The 13,605-nt window shown below is 37.8% G+C and overlaps 1 protein-coding gene across 3 annotated transcripts in view; it reads left to right on the top strand.

Moving 5' to 3' along the window:
- Positions 1–12,814, top strand: part of KITLG (KIT ligand) — an 83,404-nt gene extending 70,590 nt beyond the window's left edge. The window contains exons 6-9 of one of the 3 annotated variants that reach the window (XM_055357901.2): positions 2,792–2,901; positions 3,551–3,618; positions 4,694–4,770; positions 12,742–12,814. In XM_055357901.2, the coding sequence (XP_055213876.1) occupies positions 2,792–2,901; positions 3,551–3,618; positions 4,694–4,733 (218 nt within the window). In that variant the 3' untranslated portion in view covers positions 4,734–4,770; positions 12,742–12,814. The remainder of the gene's footprint in view (positions 1–2,791; positions 2,902–3,550; positions 3,619–4,693; positions 4,771–12,741) is intronic. The other 2 variants (XM_004053649.4, XM_004053648.4) reach the window with 2 other exon arrangements.
- Positions 12,815–13,605: the final 791 nt, after the last annotated feature.

Raw genomic sequence — 13,605 nt, 5'->3', positions numbered from 1 at the left:
TGAGGCATGCAATTCAAATCTCATTGATTCCTACTCGATAGCTGCAGTGGAAAGTATTGAAAGTCATTCCCTGGAGGTATAAGCAAATCTCTTCTGATAAAGTTCTTTTTGTCTGCCTGCAAGAGGGACAGTAGTATCCCTGATGGACCAAAGGCCTGGTTCTTAAGCCCCACGCATGAACAAGTGAAATTAAAAAAGTGAGGTAACATTGACCTCTATGGGAGGTGAAGCTCAGTAACCTATGGGCGCTTCCCCCAACCCTCCTCTCCACTGCCGCCCCGCCATCCAGTCTTTGCTGTTTCTCTCCCTCCCTGTCTCCTGCAGGAAGATTGCTGCTGTGTCTTAGTCAGATTCCAGGATTGTGTATTGGCTCACAGTCTTAGGGATGGAACTGTCAACATGGTAGTCACCGCACTCTCAGAGAGCAAGTCTGAGCTTTCTTTAGTGAGGTCTCCCACACAGCTTTGTTGGAAGCCCCTTCCTTAGATGCTATCCTTCTGCCTGAGAAAGGTTTTAGGTAGCAAATTCCAGAATATCTCACTCTTTAGTAAGCTGCTTTTTGCTTTTGAGTCTGGTCTTTCCTTTGGTCTGAGTGGTGAATTTCAAGACTTAGGTTTGGTCTTTGTATAGAACAGGAAGAACATGGTGTTTGGCTACCTTGATTACAGGGCATCTGGCTGACCCAACGTAGATAATGGAGTTCTCCATAGCATCTTCCTAGCTCGTTAGAGTTTTCCATTGGATTTTAAGGACAAAATCTTAATTAATTTATTTGTTCTCTTTGTGTACATTGATTATGGCCTCTTAAGGAGGTTACCTAGTAAATCTATCGTAATTACATACCAGCAATCCCAATAGATAATGGGGGCCACAGCAGATTGGCCTTCAAGGAGAACCAAAACAGCCAAATGATTTATTTACAAATAGTATTATTAAAATTCCTCAAATGGTGCGAATTGTTTGTAACCCTGAACCCATTTCATATAGAGAACACTTTTATAGATAGTAGTTAAATCCCAAACTAGTCCACGTAATCTTACATAATCCTTAAAATAGCTCTGTTATTGTAATGATAGTACTTTAGTTATACCAAATCCCATTTTATTACTCAGATTTATTTTGGTGAGAAAATTCACATTGGGCTCCAACTTGAGATGGTAAAACATATCTCCCATGGGGCTATAGGATGTGGGGTGGGCCAGGAGGAGGAATCCTAAGGAGGAAATTCATGGTTATGTGAATGGACGACCCTATGTCTGACAACTCCCTACGTGGGGATCACCAGCACCTTATTGTTCATCCCTCACTGTCTCCTCCCCCAACACACACACACACACACACACACACACACACACACACACACGTACACGTGAGCACACATCCATACATCCCATCATTAGAGTCTCCTTGGAAACATACCATTTATAGGATGAGGGAATTTCCTGCTCTCAGTTCACATATGGTAGAGGAATGGGCTGTTCCTGTCCTCACCATAGTAGATAAAATCTATTTCTGACTTATCAAGTTAAATCTATGAATTAATTTTTCCCTGTAAGATGTTGATACACACATAGTAGATCTATTATTTTATATTATGTACTCTAGGTACTTTGTATGTTAAATAGGTATAGGTATATAGAAAAATCTGTCAAAATAAGTTTCATGTCGGAAGAGACCCTTGTGGGAGATGTGTTTTGTTTATTTAATTCATGAATCATTCTGCTCCTTTTTTTTTTTTTTTAAAGACAGAGTCTTGCTCTGTTGCCCAGGCTGGAGTGCAGTGACATGATCTCGGCTCATTACGACTTCCGCCTCCCGGGTTCATGCGATTCTCCTGCCTCAGCCTCCGGAGTAGCTGGGATTACAGGCATGCGCCACCACACCCAGCTAATTTTTGTATTTTTAGTAGAGACGGGGTTTTACCATGTTGGCTGGGCTGGTCTTGAACTCTGGATCTCAGGTGATCTGCCTGACTTGGCCTCCCAAAGTGCTGGGATTACAGGTGTGAGCCACCACATGCAACCTAAATTCATGAATCATTTTGCTTCTCATGGAAGAGCCAGGCAGGATCAAGAATGGTGTCCCAAGCCAATTCCATATGTGTTCTCTCTCATTGAGTTTCTTATTTAGACGTAGTATGGGACAACACTAGTGCCTTCAACCATTCCCCTTAGTGTTAGTCTTAAGCTTTCCAACATTAAAAGTCCAAACTCTTAGTCCGTTGCACAGTGGCATCCGATAAATGTGTATTGAAGATATGAATGTGGAAACAGCCATGATTCTAAGCATGAGATACCTAAAAATACTATAACCACAGTGCACATACAATTATTTAATATTTTCAACAGTCCAAACATAGCTGAATGCATACAGATCTTGATCCAGGTTGTAAAATGTCATGTTTAAAATTTCTGAGCAAGCTGTCAAGAGTGAGAAAGCAAAAAGATTTTAGAAGATAAAGGCATGGGAGATAGATTTGCTTGATAGTATAAGTCATTTTCCCCCCAGAAATATATTAAGTCTGTGTTCCATATGTGTCAGAATTACCCAAGCCAGATCTCTTTCTGTCTCTGTGATTTCTTTCTTTTTTAATGCATTCATCTTTTGGAGACTACATGGATTTATATTGCCTTGCAAAAGCAATATTCAGCAGAAAAATCAATCTTTTGAATACTTTAAACAGATATAGGTCCAGAATGTGTTACAGAAACAGTTAAAAACAACCACAGCATAAGAGCAAAACTTCTAGAATGGATATGCTGTATTCATCAGTGTGTTCTTTAAATTATAGGGAAGGCCAGAAATCCCCCTGGAGACTCCAGCCTACACTGGGCAGCCATGGCATTGCCAGCATTGTTTTCTCTTATAATTGGCTTTGCTTTTGGAGCCTTATACTGGAAGGTAAGTGGTACCATTCCTTTTTTAAAAAATATGCTATGTTTACATAAATTATTATCTTTTTTTCCTCAAGAAATGATCCTTTAAGAAAACAGTGAATTCTACCTTGGCTTATAATCTAAACAAAATTTAAATTTTATAAAGTTTCCTGTTTCTCATTATGTCTGGAGACAATCCCTCTAGCTGATAATTCATGCTTAAGAATTAGGAACTGGTGTTAATAGCCTGAACTAAATATGAAAAGGAAGATCTGACAAAAATCATATGATATACTTAAAAGACAAATAGAAATGTCATTTGTATTATCTGCTATTTTGGATTTCTACTCTTTTGTTCTCTTCTTATTAAAGGTTGTCTAAAATTTTAAAATGTGCAAAAATCATTGTGACTCAGCTTCTTGAAATGTCTTTTGAATTTGATTAAGTGTCAGCTTCTTTATTACTCTTTAGCCCCCAACATCCTAAAAATGTTGAGTTGATAGTACCATGCAGCTTTCATAATTTTTTATTACAAAGATATTTTGCATGCTACATGCTGAAAAAACTGTTATTGGAGTTATTGACATAAAAGATAAAAGTGGATTCCACTTACCTCTTAAATATTAGACCATTCATTGATTATTTTACAGCATATGTCTTTCTTCTTTTTCCAGAAGAGACAGCCAAGTCTTACAAGGGCAGTTGAAAATATACAAATTAATGAAGAGGATAATGAGATAAGGTATTTTGTTTTGCTAAATGTGTGCCCAATCAAGCATGACATTGCCATTTCACACACTGTGTACCTGCCCATAATGTCTTTAAGAAGTCCTTCACTCATGACAGTAGCTCCTAACCAGTGAGTCCCAACTCTATCCATGTTTCTGATGTCTCACTCTCTCTTCAGTGCTGCATCTCCATTTACCTACAGAATACCTTCACATAATTGTCTTCATGACTCTTCTTAGGGTTTATAAAGGGGTTACCTCTGCTTTCTTATTTAAGTAAGGCAGCAGAATCTTCTCAGACTCCTGGTTGTGGAACTCTGGAGGCACATTTGCTCATGTTCTGTCTTTTCCACACTTTTATCAAAACATACTGATTCAGCTCTTGGAGCCTCTTCCTAAGCTTAGTTCTTTTGGTAGGAAGCATTATCATCACTGACATCTTTATGATCTCATGAGTTGCTGCCACTGATCTTTTCTTTAGCCCTTCTAAACTCAACCTTTAGTCACACTCTTCTGTAAACCCTGGTTCATAGTGTGACTTCTTATTCAAAATACATTCAGTGATTTTCTCTTGTATATTTTATATATCTTTTATTTTACTCTGGCTTTCAGAGCCCTTAACTATTCTCAACATACTCGTTGTTTTCTCTAAAGCTGAATACAAAATTTGCTGTAAGATGACTTTCCATTCACTGTAGCTGGCTCTTGTCATTCTTTCACCTTACTCTATACTGCCCAGCACTCATATGTTCCCTTACCTTTGATTATAATTTTCATTTCGTGTGTTGCCTTCTCTCATGTCATGCCTGTATGTATACACAGACACATATGAAATGCATATAGGCATGCTTGGTATGTGTATATGCATATACAGAGAAAGAAATGTTTTAACTACTTGGAAAGACTACCTTAAGACAAATGAAGTCTTCCCTCTTCCCTATAGTAATAAGAAGGTAGGCTCCCCATTCAATTTTGCAATCTTCTGCTACTATATTTACAGAAAAGCTGCCTTTTACAATGCCCAGATCATGGTGTACCTCAGAATCTCTGACCAAGAGCAAATAAGCATTTTTTCTTATTGTTTTTCAGTATGTTGCAAGAGAAAGAGAGAGAGTTTCAAGAAGTGTAATTGTGGCTTGTATCAACACTGTTACTTTCGTACATTGGTAAGTTTTTTTCTTCTTTCCTTTTTTTTTTCTTTTTTTTATTATACTTTAAGTTCTAGGGTACATGTGCACAATGTGCAGGTTTGTTACGTATGTTTACATGTGCCATGTTGGTGTGCTGCACCCATTAACTCGTCATTTACATTCGGTATATCTCCTAATGCTATCCCTTCCCCCTCCCCCCACCCCATGACAGGCCCCATTGTGTGGTGTTCCCTACCCTGTGTCCAAGTGTTCTCATTGTTCAATTCCCACCTATGAGTGAGAACACGCGGTGTTTGGTTTTCTGTCCTTGCGATAGTTTGCTCAGAATGATGGTTTCCAGCCTCAGTCATACGTGTGCATGTGTCTTTAGAGCAGCATGATTTATAATTTTATAATCCTTTGGGTATATACCCAGTAATGGGATGCCTGGGTCAAATGGTGTTTCTAGTTCTAGATCCTTGAGGAATCACCACACTGACTTCCACAATGGTTGAACTACTTTACAGTCCCACCAACAGTGTAAAAGTGTTCCTATTTCTCCACATCCTCTGCAGCACCTGTTGTTTCCTGACTTTTTAATGATCACCATTCTAACTGGTGTGAGATGGTTATCTCATTGTGGTTTTGATTTGCATTTCTCTGATGGCCAGTGATGATGAGCATTTTTTCACGTGTCTGTTGGCTGCATAAATATCTTCTTTTGAGAAGTGTCTGTTCATATCCTTTGCCCACTTTTTGATGGGGTTGTTTGATTTTTTTCTTGTAAATTTGTTTAAGTTCTTTGCAGATTCTGGATATTAGTCCTTTGTCAGATGGGTAGATTGTAAAAATTTTAATTCAAACTGAAATATTTAGCAAGAACTATACAGCATATGAGATGCCAAAATTTAGAAACAAACTTCATTAGTAAGTCTTCTATCAAGCAGATGTCAGTATGTTGGCTGAAGCTGTTACATAATTGAAATGTGCATATCTAATTCATTGTGTATTCTCCAGTTTTGAAAGGTAAGCAGTGTTTGTCCTGACTAGTGGATTCATCTAGTGTGGGAGATGCACAAAAATTAACAGTTGTATGTTTACTTAGACTGTTTTTGAGACCAGAAAATTAATTAGACAAGGGAAATATAGCAAATTAGGACTAAAATTAAGTATTACTAATAGAATAAAAATATATGGAATCAATTTTATTTAGGTGTGACCACTATAACATGACTGTATCCCATGTGTTAGATGCTGAAACAAGAGAAAACCAGAATGTTTCCGTGCCATTTTCAGGAAAAAGAGAAAACATCCAAATATCAGGAGAGTAAGATTTTCCAGGTCAATTGCCACCTTCCACATGACTAGTAATAATTATGCATTATAATAGTTCAGAGCCCAGGATTCACTGAACATAAACGCATGGCAGACAGGTGCTGTGATTGTGTGGGTCTGCGGAGGGATTGTGGGAGAAAGGAGAGTAAGACGTGGCTAGAAGGTACTGGTATCATTATCTCCTGTTCCGTCTGCTTTCTCTGCTCCCTTGCTGCAGATACTGTTGCGGGAAGACCCACAGCTGCATTAACTTAATCAGTATTGATTCATGCTGTCCCTCACTTTTGCTTCTGCTAATTGGCTGTTATTTTTGTTACTGGCATGGAATCCTGAGAGCATTTACCACAGTTGCGTGCGAATATTCTCTCCTCTTTCTAATTCCTCATTTCTTCTGTGCATTCCCTCATTGTCAAAGGATTATTTACTCTCCTCTTTATTACCTAGATAGTCTGTGGTGGACTCCTTCTTTACCCTGCAAGTCACTGCCCTTCCAGCTTTAACTCCTGTCCCAGGTTCAGAGATTTGTCTCTAGACTTAATCTTCTTCAGTGGAACTGAGTCATAAATTATCTTGCCTCCTGTATGAGCTTACTTTTATGGTTATACAACAACATTTTTTTAACAACTCAAGATAACATGATATAATTATGTTGCACATTTCTCTAACACTGTAATACTTTATTCTACACACTCTGTCACTTTTACCTTCAATCATACTCTTGATTAACATGTCCGTAGCATGAATAGCACCCTCTATTTTCTGCTGCCCATTCCCACTTCTTTCTAGGCTCATTCTTCCTGTCAAATAATGTAAATGGATAGACCCTTTGCTTGACACTTTTTATTTTCTGAGGCAATATTTCCCAAGCTGAAACCATGCTTTTTCCTAGAAATTCATTTTTTTGCCTTTGGACCATAAGATGAGATTCACTGTTTTCTTTTTTTTTTTCCTTCCTTTTCTTCTTCTTCTTGACAGCCATTTCAGTTCTCTCAAGCGGCATTCACAAACCACACATTAAATGGTTAATTGAGTCTTAAATGCTCAAATGCTCAAGTAATGTCCTCTGTTGTTTGGTTTGGGATTGCATTGCTGGGATCCTGTTTTGGCACACAGGTCTTTAATCATGTGGTTTTAATTATGACATTTGTCCCATGACATTTGGAAGTGGATTAGGATACGGAAACCCAGGCCATTTGTTTAGGAGGAAAAAAGATGGTATTTTAAAGCAACCATAGTCAAACAACTTATGTATGTGTTGAATAGTCAGTTAGCATTCCAAGACAAGAGTTAGGTCTTTCTGTTTCTTGCTGTACCCTCAACACCTAACTTGCTGCCCATGCATTGTTGGCTCTCTATAAATGTTTGTTGAATGAGAGACTGAGTGAGTGACTCAGCCGTAAATGAAAGTTTAAGCAAATGGCAAAGAAGATTGTTCTTCTGAAGTAGGGTTTGTTTTTATCTTTTGTGTGAATGTGTGTATTTAATGTATTGGGTTGGATTAATGAGACAGCAAGGTATGCATATCAAGAGGGAATATAATCACATGAGAAATTAACTAATAAATTATTTTTCTTAAGATGTGAATTATTACTCATGTATAAAATGAATCACATTAGCCAGGTTAAAGAAGCCAGAATTATCCAGAAAAAAAAACCCAGCTCACTTATTCAGTAGTCAATGGGAAATAGATGGCAGAATGAATGAAAACATGACTCATTCTCCTTCACAAAGTGCCTTACTCGTCATCTCTGCAAAGCTCCACCAAGGCTCAGGTCACATACTGCCACCTACAAAAACCTGACTTCCCAAATGAAAATAATCTCTATTTGTGGCCCTCTAAATAGATTTCATATGACACTTGGTAGGACATCACAGTCACTTAAATGAACATTTTGTGCCCTTTTCAAAACCATAAACTCTTAGGGGGCAGGATTTTTTTTTCTTAATTTAGTTTTGGAGCCCCGCTAAACAATGTCACTTATACTGTGCACATATAAATGATGAATAACTATTTGTTGAATAAATTAATGGAAAGATGAATGAATATCTCAGAATTACAATAAGATGAGAATAAAATATATGAAAATAAAAACAGAAATAAACTTGTATGTGTCTATGAGTACATAAGAATTCAAATGCTGAGGGAAAAGTAGGAAAAGAGGTAGAAAAGGGCCAGTTCGTCCTCAGAATCTGAATACCCCAAAGTAAAAATGTGTGTATATCATTTGTAATCATCTATTGACTACCCATTATATGAAGTAAACCCTTACATTTGGCCTTCTACCAGCAAAGATGGAAAACCCTCCAAGAAACTCTTAAGTCTAGTTCCCAGATAGGTGTGTAGTAGAGGGAAGGTCTGGGAGAACAAACTGTGATGTGGTTGGAGAGAAAATCTTCTAAAAAATAAGAATAACTGTAGTAAAAAATACCAAGACAGAAATAAAATGTGGAGTTGCAATTATACATTTAAAAAATAGATATAATTTGGATTATAATCATTTTCTTGGTTAACAAGGAAGGGGAAAAATACAAGGAATGACTCAGGTTTATGGCAAGGATTTCTCCCTGAAATGGAAGTTTCACCAACTAAAACAAATTAAATCAAGACAAATATTGGAACACTAGAATAGAGAACATATGGGCTAGTTCTCTTAAGGAAATAACCTATAATTGGAAAATGAAAAGAAGGAGGGTTTAATATCTTAAATACAAGGAACAAACGTGGAAGGAATGTATTGAACTAGAAACAACAACAAAAAAAGTTGCACCTAGGTATAAATAGGCCAGGAGTGGTAGCTCATTCCTGTAATCCCAGTACCTTGGGGGGCTGAGGTGGGAGGATCACTTGAGCCCAGGAGTTCGAGACCAGCCTAGGAAACATAGGAAGACCCCATCTCTACAAATAATTTAAAAATTGGGTGGGCATAGTGGTGTGCACCTGTGGTCTCAGCTACTCAGGAGGCTGAGGCAGGAGGATTGCCTGAGTCCGAGAGGTTGAGGCTGTAATAAGCCATGATCAAATCACAGCATTCCAACCTGGGTGATGGAGCAAGGCCTGGTCTCAAAATATAAAAATAAAAAATTAACTGAAGTGTGTTTATTTGACACCATTCATGAGAACAGCTATGTGAAAAGTTAGAAATTTACTTGGTCACATAGCTTATGCCAAATATCCATAGTAGTATCCTACAAAAACCTTTTTCATATTGGGTTGTGTATAGCAAAGATTAAGATAGATAAATAAAACAGATGGATTACATTAAAAACTTTATTTATGTTAATACGTTACAGGAAACTTTTGCTCTCTACTCTTCCCACAAATGTGATTCCAACAAACTCTAGCAGGTGCATTGATGGATGCAAAGCTTAATATAACTTTGTTGTGTCCTCAAATTGTTTATAGCCTACAAAAGGAAATCAGACATATACATAATAACCAATTTTTAAAAGTGAACTAAAAGTTTACAGAGTTACTTTGATCAAAGTCCAGGCCTCTGCATATGTTCATACAAGTTGTGAATTCAACACAGTTCTAGATACTGGAATGAATGACATCTTAGAATTGAGCACACCCAAATACAGTTACCTATTTTTGAAAGGAGAGAGGAATCACTAACAATAGGAGAAAAGCTTCACTTTGTAAGTGGTGGAGGTAGCATCTGTACTGAGCACATGGCGTAAACTAAGTCAGGAAAGTCCCAGAGTAGAAACTGTGTTCAAGGGTCAGTTTGGACAGTTGGATTCCAGTGGAAGTCACATATAAAGAGTTAAATGCTGAGAAGAAAGGGTGAGCATCGGTTTGAGAAAGGGTTTGAATTCCAGGAATGGGGCTTAAATGCCTTGTGTCACATAAGGAGGTATTGGGAGAAAATGGTGTAGGAAAGATGTGGGTGACAATCAAAGCTGAGGTGTGAGAAAACTAATCGGGTGTTGGTATGACAAGATGTACGGGAGTGGTTAACTAGAGAAATTGAGTCCACTTACCAGGCCAGTCTTTAAATAAGATGTGAGAGAGAATGACAACTGAATTAGCATCAGGGCCAGGAAATAAGAAAGCATAGACCATTTGAAGACATTGCAGTAAAAGAATCAACAAATCCTAGTTACTAATGGGATGTGAGACTTGGCATCACAGGCAGAACTCAAGAATGATTTGGAGACTATGGGACTTACCAGAGTGCGGTGGCATTAACAGGAAATGGAAAATCAGGAGAAGAAGCTGTTGGTAAATATTATTGAAACTGACCAGTGGCCAAATATGTTAGACTGGAACTTCAGATAACAGTCAGGCCTGGAAAGAATGATTTGCAATTTGAGAGTTATCTGCAAAGAATCTTATTTGAGACCTTGAAAGAGAAATTGCTTAGTCACAGAAATGGCCCCGTGTGGTTGATAGTAAATAGCATGGGTTTGATTGTGGAGAGGTTCACTAAAGAAATACAAACAAAATTTTGGTATATCTGAGCTAAGGGGGAAGAAAATAAATCTTAGAATTGGAATAAAGGGCAAACTGAAGACAAGCTTGGAAATTTAGGCCTCAAGGCTTGGCAATGGTTGGTTACCAAATAGCAAGACCTGTGATTCTTTGCCAGATGTTTCCTAAGACTTTCAAAGCTTTGAGAGTTTGGTTTCTGTAGATACATTGTAAAGCAGATGATTAGAAAGGATTAGGCTTGGGTTCAAGCCTTGACTCTTTGGTGTAGAATACTAGATGAGTTTATATCAGTTATCAGTTCATGTCTTTTAAACCCTGGTTTTTCATGTGTAATGAGGGTTAATGATAAATTTACTCTTCTTATTTCACAAGGGTTCTTGCAAGAACCCAGGTTATCATTATAAAAATTGTAGTTTTGTTCTATGGGAAAACAGGTGCCAGTCTTTATTTTCTTTGCTAAGTGACCCGGGGACAAAAATCAAAAATAGATTTCCAATCTTCTCTACATTTAATTCTCTCTCTCTCTCTCTTTCTTTCTTGAGAGTCTTTCTTTCTTAAGAGTCTTGCTCTGTAGCCCAGGCTGGAGTGCAGTGGCGTGATCTCAGCTCACTGCAACCTCCGCCTCCTGGGTTGAAGGGGGTTTTGTGCCTCACCCCCCGAATAGCTGGTACTACAGATGTGCACTAACACACCCAGCTAATTTTTGTATTTTTAGTAGAGACAGGGTTTCACCATGTTGGCCAGGCTGGTCTCAAACTCCTGACTTCAGATGATCCGCCTACCTCAGCATCTCAAAGTGCTGGGATTATAGGCGTGAGCCACCATGCCTGTCCTACATTTAATTCTGTACATTGAGCTTTGTGTTTCCAATTATTTATCATTTAAAAAATACATCCTTTTGCTTTTTGTGATTCCCTTTTGCTTTCTAACCATGCTTTTAAAATATCTTCTATATATTTTGGATTTCTGAAGTTTTATCTTAGTATCTCTTAATTTTTGTTCTAGATTTAATTCTGATTTCCTAAATACAGGTTGTCTAGCTTCTAGAGTTCTCTGCTTGGTAAATTGTTGTATAAGACAGTTTTTAATATATTACATTTAGAGAGACTGGAAAAATATTGCAATTCTTATTACACTATGGAATTTTATGGCTAATCTGTGTAATGATCTCAATACTTTAAAAACAGCGATCTGTGATGCTGATTTGATAAACAAGGACAAAAGTAGTGAAAGAGATTGAGCAGAGAAGACGAGAAATGCAAAACACATTTATTTAGAGACTGGGATTGAAGATGGGATGATACCATCTATATATTTTTTTTTTAAGTAGAGAAGGAAATACAAATACTTTACTGGAAAGTTGAAACATCTGAAAGCTAGTAGATTAACACAAGTACTGAATAACTAAAACAAAATATGGCTTTCATGCTTCAACAAGTACAATAAGCTATGCTGAGGCCAAATGAACTTTCCCCAGAACTTTGTTGGGATGCGGTGCCAAGATTACAGTCTTTCTTTTTTTGGCTGGAAGTATTGAATGAAATCTTTCTGCTATTTCCTCAGCTGGAAGAAATGATTGCTAGAACCTAACTAGATAGTCAAGATACTAGAGCGGCTCAGTGGCCATGTGAGGCTATTACTTGTTGGTGGCCATTGACCAGCTTCTCCACCTGTCTTAGGGATCTCTTTCATGCTACTCCATCTATCTCCACTTCTCCAATCTCCACTCTCCAGACACTTTGTTCGTCAATCCGTCTCCCTTCACCCCTGTTTACTACCTTTTATAGTCTTGCTAGAGAAATTCAAAGCTAACTAAGTTGATAATTATATTATCACAAACTGAGATCATTGGTAGAATGTCAGGAGGTATGAAAGTCACAGGGTAAAATATTTATTGAGTGTATATTAAGTGCCAGACATTTTTATAAGAGTGGAGGTACAGTAAAAGAGATAGAGAAGCTCCCTGCCCTCATGGAGCTTACATTTTAATGGGAGGACATAGATAATAAACAAAAAGTAAGATTGTTTCAGATAATGTGTTACCAAGGAGATCATAGAAAATGACTGACCACTGCATCTACGAAAATATTTATGAAGTTCTTTTATGCTATATAAGTGAAGCATACATTGCAAATCTGTTACTCATTCTGTGGTCATATATGATTTCAGCTATTGAGATTTTTAAAAAGGCAGAAGGCAGATACACCATAATCTCTCTTTTCTTCCTTCCTTTCTAGGCTGGTAACAGTTCATGTTTGCTTCATAAATGAAGCAGCTTTAAACAAATTCATATTCTGTCTGGAGTGACAGACCACATCTTTATCTGTTCTTGCTACCCATGACTTTATATGGATGATTCAGAAATTGGAACAGAACGTTTTACTGTGAAACTGGCACTGAATTAATCATCTATAAAGAAGAACTTGCATGGAGCAGGACTCTATTTTAAGGACTGCGGGACTTGGGTCTCATTTAGAACTTGCAGCTGATGTTGGAAGAGAAAGCACGTGTCTCAGACTGCATGTACCATTTGCATGGCTCCAGAAATGTCTAAATGCTGAAAAAACACCTAGCTTTATTCTTCAGATACAAACTGCAGCCTGTAGTTATCCTGGTCTCTGCAAGTAGATTTCAGCTTGGATAGTGGGGGTAACAATTTTTCTCAAAGGGATCTAGAAAAAATGTTTAAAACTCAGTAGTGTCAGCCACTGTACAGTGTAGAAAGCAGTGGGAACTGTGATTGGATTTGGCAACATGTCAGCTTTATAGTTGCCGATTAGTGATATGGGTCTGATTTCGATCTCTTCCTGATGTAAACCATGCTCACCCATATCCCACTATACAAATGCAAATGGTTGCCTGGTTCCATTTATGCAAGGGAGCCAGTACTGAATTATGCCTTGGCAGAGGGGAGACTCCAAAAGAGTCATCGCAGGAAGAAGTTAAGAACACTGAACATCAGAACAGTCTCCCAAGAAGGACATTGGCATCCTGGGAAAGTCCGCCTTTTCCCTTGACCACTATAGGGTGTATAAATCGTGTTTGCAAAATGTGTTATGACGTGTTTATATTCTAAAACTATTACAGAGCTATGTAAAGGG

Source organism: Gorilla gorilla, chromosome 10, assembly GCF_029281585.2.
Source record: "Gorilla gorilla gorilla isolate KB3781 chromosome 10, NHGRI_mGorGor1-v2.1_pri, whole genome shotgun sequence".
Classification (NCBI taxonomy): Eukaryota; Metazoa; Chordata; class Mammalia; order Primates; family Hominidae; genus Gorilla; species Gorilla gorilla.
Note: the sequence above shows the minus strand (reverse complement) of the source record. Positions and strands in the feature narration are given on the sequence as shown.